Source organism: Amblyomma mixtum, chromosome 1, assembly GCF_055824585.1.
Source record: "Amblyomma mixtum isolate Tamu chromosome 1, ASM5582458v1, whole genome shotgun sequence".
In the NCBI taxonomy this organism is placed as follows: domain Eukaryota; kingdom Metazoa; phylum Arthropoda; class Arachnida; order Ixodida; family Ixodidae; genus Amblyomma; species Amblyomma mixtum.
In genome coordinates, this window is record NC_143012.1 from 69158142 (window position 1) to 69168442 (window position 10301).

At 44.9% G+C, this 10301-nt stretch overlaps 1 protein-coding gene across 1 annotated transcript; it reads left to right on the plus strand.

The window, feature by feature from the left end:
- The first annotated feature begins 220 nt into the window (after nucleotides 1-220).
- On the plus strand, nucleotides 221-8752 carry LOC149366659 (transmembrane emp24 domain-containing protein 5-like). The gene is made up of 4 exons (XM_089551804.1): nucleotides 221-489; nucleotides 3972-4093; nucleotides 5811-6000; nucleotides 7517-8752. Exons 1-4 carry the CDS (start codon nucleotides 274-276, stop codon nucleotides 7751-7753), a joined length of 765 nt encoding a protein of 254 aa, XP_089407930.1. The 5' UTR covers nucleotides 221-273; the 3' UTR covers nucleotides 7754-8752.
- The last annotated feature ends 1549 nt before the right edge of the window (nucleotides 8753-10301 follow it).

Consider the following 10301-nt stretch of genomic DNA (forward strand, 5'->3'; position numbering starts at 1 on the left):
TTTAGCCTTTTAACTGGTTTCGCATTTTGCGCTTTTTGCCAGAACAAAAAATAAAAGACTTCATTTAGAACACTTGTTTCTTTTAATTATAAAGTTGTTGAGATACAGTAGCAGTCAGTTCAAGTTAAAATTTTGAAGCAAGAGAAACACTACAGAAGGTGCCGTTTAGACAAAAATGTCTTTGGTCGTCTGGCAACGTTGTGTTTGCGTTATTTTTTTTTATTTTATTTGCAGAGTCGCATTAGAAATTTCAAGGTGTGCAGAGCCACAGCGATGTTGTGTGCCGGTGTCGCGCGATCGGCGCGTAGAGCCGCAGCCCTGGACCTTCTACTGTTCGCGATCGTCTTTGCGACGATACTGGGCAGCGTGAGACCGAAGGATGTGTTCGAAGACGCCGAGACTGAACTGACGATCACACTCCGAGCGGGAGGTGTGGAGTGCTTTCACCAGCCAACAAAGCACGGGCAGGTGCTCGAAGTGGAATATCAGGCGAGTCAGCTTTTCCTAGCGCTTGCTTTCGTCGTGATTTAACCGTGTAGTGTTGGGCAGAGGTTTTGAGTGAGTATCGGCGTCTCTGAGCTGTTTTTAATTACCCGAGACCGACTGAGAGAGTAATGCTCTCCTTGCTGGTGATACACCTCCCGAGACCGCACTTTTCGGCATCTTTTCTTAGTGCTTCGAAACGATTTCGCTAATCGCATTGTTATGGCGATTCTTGTAACTTTCAGCTACTCGGGACGTCAATTTGTTCTCTGCTGTGAGACCATTTGAACTGTTTGTAGCAGCTAAACCCACAACACATCCAAAGAATCGTTAAATTTTCGTCAGTGCGTCATCGTCGAAGATTGAGGAAAAACATTTACAGAGTTCGTTAAATGTCTTCCGCCTTGAGGACTTCTGCTGCCTATTGTACGTGTACACGGTCTAAACGCACGGAAATCGCGAAAAATTATTGCAAATTGTCGACATCTATGATATAGCGAGCGATACGGACATTGCACAAACTTCCGTGCAGTTCCGCGTCTAGCTGTGTTGTTTAGCTTGCTTCTTGACGGAAAACCGTGATGTAAATTCGCCAAGCACGCGATCGTTACGACGGAACGGGAAAGCGAAATCTCCTTTTGGTTGTTTTCGCAGGAGCTCGATCGAAGAGCGCGTTTAGCGCGCACAACTAGCGATGCGAAACACCGCCACTTGCGTACACTGACCTCGCCCGCGATTCTCTTGCAGACAGAAAAAAAAAAGGGGGGGAACTTCATCTGTGCGGGAGCAATGCATTACGACGAAAGATTATCCGTTGCAGATTAAATGGTCGGCATCGCTGCCGTGAGCGCGCTAGCGGCGCGCATCATATTGTACTCGCACACAATAAACGTGTCGTCCGTGCCACGTTCGTATGCATCGTCACGCGTATTGCTTTCAGCCCCTATTTTTTTACCTTTATTTGCTTTATGAAACTAGAGTAGTAATATGTGCCTCTTATGCGCACAGTTTCAATCTGCTGCCGCAATCAACGTCGGTGCCCAACCTGCCGTGTACTGCAGTTCTTTCGAGTCGGTTTCGGTATGGGTGATTTGCAGAAACGGTTTTCGCTTGATCGATACGCGCTCGTTTGATTTCGTTCGTGCGTCGCCCTCAGGATCGTTTAGGAGTGCGAGGACGCTGAATTAATTGTGCACCTGTTCACCGTACCTACTCTATGGTGTAGGGTTCGACTCCCGAACGAAACTAACCTTGCTCCGCGGAGGCGCGCGCCGTTTTGCTGGCTGCTCGTGATTCGTCCGTTAGATCCATCCGCGCGTAAGTGCTACGTGTCAGCCGTTAGTCTAGCCCACAAATGACGCGGCTGTTATTCTTTTTTTGTGTTTATATTTTTGTACTTTTGCAACGAAGAGAACAGCTGCCAAAAGAACGTCGGCGATGGCTTGGAGCCGCTCCCGTTCGGGTGTCGCAAAAAGTGATTCACGTGTCACTTCTGGGGAAAAATGGCTTCTGAACGCCCGTCGGCTCGACGTTTTGTTTCGTGCTGCTTGTCGTCTGATCGATCACGGCAATCAGAGCGAAAAAAACAAAATCAACGGAATGTTGTCTAGAATGTCAAGCAGAGTGTGTTGACCTGGCTTTGTGCTTGAACTGGAACAAGTGTAACGAATACGAGAACATAGACATCAGCTTTCAAGATTTCAAAGTTGACGCTTTCTCTTGTGCCTGCTTCTCTGACCGTGTTTTTCTCTGTATTTCTCCTGTTTTAGTAATAGAATATCTGTTCTCTATTACCAGTGCTAGTATTGTTACGAGAGCTCTGGCAGGCGATCGCTAGCTTTTGGTTTCACCTCTCGTTTCGTCAGGAGCTGTGTAAGTTGACGTGTAAGTTGACCTTAGCAGCAGTGGTCAGGTGCCAGTCACCTTTAAAGTTCAGCAAAATGGCACCGAGAACACTTGTGGGGATGTCGCTTTTCCAAGCTGAGACAGTGAAACTAGTGCCTCGCATTTTCAAATGAAAAAAATTTCAGAGTTGCATTTTTCTGCTCTTGGTCCTGCTGTTGTCTCGAAGGCTTTGGAAAGGGAAATGATGCAATAAAGATTTTATGACCCAAGACATGATATCTGGGCTTCGAACTATGACTAGAAATTTGTTGTTTTGTTTCTGATATTAAAAACTAAATAGCGAGGACCACCACAGACAGAGCTATGCAGTTATCCTAATCCATTCCATTTGACAGTATGGACCACAACATTGCAGGAACAAAATTTATGGCATTTTGCGTCGATGAATAAAGTCTGGTTCTCAGGGATGTGTGCATACTGATTTTAGCTTCGTCCATATTTTGCTTGGTTCCACCATTTGTTAGTCGATAACTTGTTCGTTAATAGCCGGCCAAACAAAACTACTGTAGGCAGGATATCTCCTGCTTCAAACTTTTGCAAAGCGCATGCTGCCTTCACTGTCTGAAAATTCGTGCAAGTGTAACTCCGTAATAAGCTAATTGAGGTATTAGCAAAAAGAGGGTCAGTTGGACACGATATGAAGGTGTCGCAGTAAGTGCATTACTTCATAGCGTGGTTGACAATCATTCCATTATACATGCATCCAAGTTTTTTGCACGATCTTTCATAAACATACCACAGTTTCACTGTATCTGTGCACTTGATTATTTGTAAATCTAGAAATGGGGCTTTGTCAGTGCATTTTATGCCTTAGCAGCTCTACGATGCAAAATGCCATTAGCCATACTTTCGGTTTCGAAAACTTCCGAAGTTACCCACAACAGCCATTGACCAAGATTCTACCATCTAAGAAACAGTATATGTGTGCGCTGTCCAACAAACGTACTCTAACATGGTTGAATAAACTGAATAGAACGTAGTAAACTGTATATGAAACAGTTGTGACAAGAAACGAGACAGACAAACACCCTGTGGGGTGCTAAAGGGAGGCGAACACATGAAGGAGCCCATTGTTCTAGAAATAAAGCAAGACATCTACCATCTAGGAAAGCACATATGTGTGTGGTCCAAGAAACATGCTCCAACGCTTGCCGTTAAACTGAATAGTACGCAGCAAACTGTATATGAAACAGTTGTGACAAGAAAGGAGACAAAGATGTACGTGCTGCAAGGTGCTAAAGGGAGGCAAACACATGGAGGAGCCCAGTGTTCTAGAAATAAACTTGAAAACTATAGTCAGTTTGGTTGAGTTGGTGCCAGTAGTCAAACTCTAATAAACAATGCACAAAGCAAGACAACAGGAGAGGTGACCACAAATAGACGATCACTGCGCGTTTGTCGTCGTCTTCCTCGGCCCATTTTGTGCGTGCTGTTCACCGCGCTTGCGCCAATCGGCCGAGCTTGTCGAGCGTGCCAGTTTTTTCGCGCCTGCCTTGAGGCACCAGTAGAGTAAGCACCAGCACTAGTAAGCACCAGCACCAGAGGGTACCAGCAGAGTGAGAACTGCCTGCATCGTGTTTCAGGTCCTCGATGCCAATTTCGGCAACATGGAGGTACAGCAGAACATGGAGATCAACTTCATCCTCAAGTCGCCGACAGGGCAGGAGGTGATCAACGACCAGTTCAGAACAGAGGCCATCCATAGGTGAGGAAGCTGGTGCACGCCTTGCGCACTACATTTGCGCGAGACAGGATGCAGCATGGATAATGCTGCGAAGCGAGATGATTTCGGGATGCATGAAGTGTTCAGCTGGAGGAACATGTCTCTGTGGCCTGCCTCTCCACACTAGGGGAGAGGTAACGGAAGAAGAATTAGAGTGAATATATGAGGCTAATGATGTGACGATGATGATGATGATGAGACAGCGCTCGTCTGTGTAGTCTTGCTTTGTCTTGTTCGCGCTGTACCCCTCCACGATGAATTATTACAAACTCGCCCAGCTATCCATCCTTCTTCTAATGATAAGACCAGAAATTAAGTAGAGGACAGCTCTCCACACTAGGGGAGAGGTGACAGAAGTAGAATGAGGGTGAATATATGCGGCTAATGATAAGACCGGAGATTGAATAGAGGACAGTGCAGTGAGCTTCAGAAAGGAAAATGCTAAAGGTAATAAAGACAGGAAAAGAGCAGAGGTTGTCAGAGAACAAATGCAAGTTAATAATATCTTAGTAGAAATCAAAAAGAATGAGCTTGGGCAGGGCATGTAATGCATAGGAAGATAACCGGTGGTTTCTTAGGGTGACGGGGTTGATTTCAGTGGAATGCAATTTTAGAAGGGGTGGCAGGAAGTTAGGTGGCAGCTGCCAGAGGACAGCGGTAATAGGTGGAGGTGTGCAAATATAAAATTTTTGGTTGTAAAGTTAACACGAATAATAAGAATCGGTTGCAAATTGAATCGAATGGTCTTTAATAGTTTCGAATATTTTCAAGGGATATTTAAATAGTTCTGAAGAATTTCGAATATCAGTACAGCTAGTTCAAACTAACGACAAGTACTTTTCCATAAAGCACAGCTGTGAAAAAGAAAACGCGCATTGGAAATAAATTCTGTTAGCAATCATAATCAGCGTAGTGTACTATAGCTGTTAGACCTGCCAGACATAAGTCAACTTTAATAATAAACTTCATTTTTTAGACTAGTACCTTGTTTACAACTCTTTCGATAACAGTTGCAATCAGTGAGAACAGTAATATCACAAAGAAGCTTACTGAGTGCTGTCGCGAAGCATTGCAATTATTAGGCGGCCTTGAGGTATCTGCAGACATCTCTGTTCACAACACTCAAAGAATGCACCAATCGTTATGTGTGCTGTTCGGGCGAAGGCTTCTCGCTGGTTGTGCATCACCTATTAAGGCGAAAACCTTTAATGCCGCATCGTTGTCGACAGAAGGTTGTCAGCAGAGGTGTCATGCTTTTCTAGTCAGACCAGAAAAAATAAATAAAAAACCGAGTAGGAAATTGATCGAGTTGGGGAATCAAACCGGGGTCTCCGGAGTGCGAGATGAGCATGCTAACCACTCCGCCTTGCCAGCTCGATGGTTTGGAATGAACAAAGGTGTTCACTCCCATCTTCCTCCCTTCCCTTACGGGGAGGTTCAGGTGTCCACCGAGATATGCTAGATACATTTCTTTTCCTCAAAAACCAATTTACCGACTAGCGTAGGGCCGAACGGGGGATGGCGTTCTGTGGACTCCCTGGCAGCGTTGCAATACGCTGTCGCGTTCCACTCTTAAAGGCGAAGCTTAACATCTTAACAACGCATCAGTGACACAAGCAGCAACACCGCGCTTAAGGCTTTCGCCTCACCACACTTCAGGTCAACAAAGTGCCCCCCTGAATTTTTATTTTTCCTGCAGGCACGAAGTGAAAGAGCCCGGTGATCACACGTTGTGCTTTGACAACAGCATGTCGACGGTCTCCAGCAAGACCGTCTACTTCGAGGTCTACGTCGACAAGGCAGGCAGCCAGGAAGAAGATGAATGGGATGCGGCCGAGATTCAATACTCACCTGAGCTCATCTACAACGACACTTACAAGGACATTAAGGTGAGGTGACAGGAAAGGCAATTGTGGGTTTCGTCTCTTCCTGTGCAGGAAAGCCTTGTTTTGTTTACATAGTGGTGTAAATTGGACTTAGCCAATGTTGTTAAGGCTGTCGTTTCCTGGTTTGTTGACAAACAAATCGCAGAGGACTTGTTAGCATATTATGTCATGGAGGTATCTCTAAAAGCAAGCTGCCAAATCCACTGTATGTCAATTCTTAATGGATCCGTAGCCTTCAGATCACACCCTTGCCCTTTGTATATTGTAGATTGCGCCTTGTAAGTTTGAAATAGCTTGTTTGTTGTGGATGGTTTGGTAGTTGCATATGTTAAATATAATAGTTGGCAACAGATGTAGGTTCAAGTCATAGCTGCGAAGTTCAGAGTCCTTGCTCATTATCACTCGCAAATTGTTGTTTTCAGTACATAATAGCAAATTCGCAAAAAAGCTCCTTTACACAGCAAAGCCCCGTTGCAAAAATTGTTAGAACACTGAAATTACTGCTACAGTGAAGTAGGCCTGATTCGCTGTCGGCAAGTCATAGCACGTAACGCAAGAAATTTCTCCCCGCAATGAAACATTTCCAGAGCTGGGTTTTGCTTCAACAGAGTTCTTACAAACTAAAACTGGACTCGAGATTATATTTTGCAACGCGATACACGTAAAACTGCCAATTTGTTCATTTTCACACATCCAGATGTATTTGAGGCAGGGCTAACATTCCCTGCGGGTTGGCATGTGACCACAGCGTTGCGCATACATAAGTAGGCACAGATATTGCAACGGGTATAGGTGTCAGCATTGTTGGCATAGAAAGCCACAAATGGACGACGACAGCATTGTGCATACATAAATAGGCACAGATATAGCAACGGGTATAGGTGTCAGCTTTGTTGGCATAGAAAGCCACAAATGGACGATGACAGCATTGTGCATACATAAATAGGCACGGATATTGCAACGGGTATAGGTGTCAGCATTGTTGGCATAGAAAGCCACAAATGGACGACGACAGCATTGTGCATACATAAATAGGAACAGATATTGCAACGGGTATAGGTGTCAGCTTTGTTGGCATAGAAAGCCACAAATGGACGACGACAGCATTGTGCATACATAAATAGGCGCAGATATTGCAACGGGTATAGGTGTCTGCATTGTTGGCATAGAAAGCCACAAATGGACGACGACAGCACTGTGCATACATATATAGGCACAGATATTACAACGGGTATAGGTGTCAGCATTGTTGGCACAGAAAGCCACAAATGGACGACGGCAGCATTGTGCATACATAAATAGGCACAGATATTGCAACGGGTATAGGTGTCAGCATTGTTGGCATAGAAAGCCACAAATGGAGAAATCTTTTTTTGCTCGTTGTGCACGGGAGGAGAATGGAGGAAATGTCAATACTTCAGTGTTTTCAGGGTCATACTTCATTTCGTGCCTATGTCGCTGTCGGTGGCGTGGTGAACTGCGATTTCTCTTCTTCTTATCTTGTTACGCACACTCGCAGACTGTGATCAAGAAGGTTCACGAGAACCTGAACCAGGTGACCCACTACCAGGATACCAAGCGGGCGCACGAGGCCCGCGACCGCAACGTGCAGGAGCACAACTTCACCCGCGTCAACCAGTTCTCCATGTTGTTCATCGTGGTCATGCTCACGGTGGGTGCCATCCAGGTCTTCATGGTGCGCTCCCTGTTCGAGGAACGGAGTCGGCTGCGCAAGATCTTCCAGTACCTCTCCTGACAGGCCGCCATCTCCACCGCTTCTCGCTACTCTTCATCGGCCTCTCGATCGGTCTCTCAACCGGTGTCCTGTTTCTCGAGACTAAGCTGCCGAGTATGCGAGAGACGCATCCGACTCGACTCGATGGTTGCCTTTTTTATTTTTCTTTTCCACTAAAAGCGCCACTTTTTTTTTTGCTGCCGGTCTTTTTTTTTTTCGGTTTTAGTTTGAGCGTTGATTGACACTCATTGCTCAAAGGAAGCATTTTTTTTTTTCTTCCCCATTTACGTTTCGTTTTGTTCACGACTTTAGTGCCAGTTGCTCTCTTCTCTCTTTCACTGTGCTCACCCCGCCCCCTCCCCTTCAGTACCGAGTATAAAAAGAAAGAAAACAAAAAAAAATCACATTTATCCCAGGTGACGCTTACATCATGCCAATCATTGCAATGTATATCAATAAGATACAGAAAGTTCATAGAAATGCCAGCAAGAGTCGAAAATGTCAGCTGCACATGCGTTCTTTTGCCGGTGGGCAGCTTTCGCTATGTCGTACCAAGCATTCCACCCCCTTAATCAGTTATTTTCCTTGGTAGCCTTAATTGTGCATGACTAGCCTCTATTATTGTTTCGTTGTTTAGGCAAGCGGTACTTAAGGGAGGGGACGGGGTGACGACATTCATTGCAAAATTGAGGAAGAAAAAAAAAAGACGTGTTTTACGTTCCTTTGTTTCTTACACTGTGCTCGGCTCCAGCGACTGAGCTGCTCCAACCTCTTCTCGGTGAGCGCACTTTCCCCATTGTGATTATTGTACAGGAATGAATGCATTATGTACATGAGCGCAGATAACACTTGTGTTTGAGATACTTGGAACGACCTGCTGTATCCACTAAGCTGTTGCTTCTCATGTATCTGTCGTTGCTTCGTTTAACCAGTAACTGTCTTTACTCTCCACGCCCTCTCTTTCATTGAAAAATTCTCGCCACTCAACTTTTGTTAGGACTAAACCGTACAACTCACTTCACCTTTTCTGCCTGGTTCCTGGACTGGTTTAGTCTGATTTAGTCGTTTCTGGTTTAGTAATAATTGGAGCGCAGTCGAGCCTCATTTTCACAACCAGAAGTGCCATTTTCTTGGGCCATAGCACTTTGCTGCCATAGTTTTCGTATCTGTGGAGTGTTCACTTGCAATGTTGTTTGGATGGTTTTGCGTGTTGCAGAAATTTGATGCTTTTTCAACTCAATAATTTGAGTACTCACGAAACTGAAACGCTTCGTCAGTCGGCAACGGATATGTTGAAGTAATTCGTACTAAGCACGCAAACTTCTGTGGATTAGTCGTGACGTATGCTAAGAGATTTGAGAAGAAAAATGGTCTCTAGCTGAGCCTCGGAAGTGAATAAATAAAAGAAAAATTCGGCACAGACACTTAAGACTGCTTACATGTGGGAATGTGAAAACATTACTGTCCCTCGGTGCATTGACACGCACCCACACACACGCCTATGGCACCACCCGAAACGCTGTATGAACTGTTGCATCACAATTTTGATGCGAAAATTGGTTTTTGGAGAAAGGAAATGGTGCAGTAACTGTCTCACATCTCAATGGACACTTAAACCACACCTCTCACATCTTGACAGACACTTCAACCAAGCCTTAAGGCAGGAAGTAGAGAGTCTGGGAAGGCATGCAGTTGAAGGTGCATATGTCGGTTCGAATCCCTGTCGCAAGCTAGCCTTGATTGATTGATGCGAAAATTGGTTTTTGGGGAAAGGAAACGGCTCAGTTTCTCTCACATATCTCGGCGGACACTTCAACCATGCCTCTTTCACATCTTGATGGACACTTGAACAATGCCTTAAAGGAGGAGGTGAAGAGTCTGGGAAGGCATACAATTTGAAGGTGCATATGTGAGTTCGAATCCCTGTCGCAAGCTAGCCTCCAACTTGACTAGCACGTGTAAGCTATATGCAACGAATATTCGTACGACACCACCGGGAATGCTGTACGACAAACAGTTGCAGCACAATTTTGGTACGACTGTTGTTGGTAAAAAGCGGCGGCCAAATTGAAGTCGGGCAGTGGGCAGTTTATATAGACGAACGACATGTATACGATTCTCTGAAATGGCGGTGTTCAGCTTGCTGTGTAGGTCTTACGGCCGCTTGATGTCGTCACCCTATTTTTGTTGCCATCACTGGGATTTTCTGTACCATCTGCGAGTACATACATACGCTGCCAGCTTTTCTCGTAATGGGATTAGTAATGCTTTCGCATTAAAATTCTAATCATGTAGCCTAAAATCAGCAAGGTTTTTATTTTGCTTTTCACAGCATTTTAGGTGGCATGCCAAAGAAAAAAAAACAAACTTGGGAAGAGAGAGTTTTAAAAGTTGTTAGCAAAGAGCAGTGACTTTCAAAACTAATTGCCTTAACTAAAGTTATTTGTTTAACTTAGCCGTGGTAACTGAAAGCTTCGGGTTGAAGTTAAAAAGACGTGGCTTTGTCAGGTTTGCTAACCAACAACCTGATTGCATTGTCTTAGCTTTCATGTGAGGACATATATTGTTC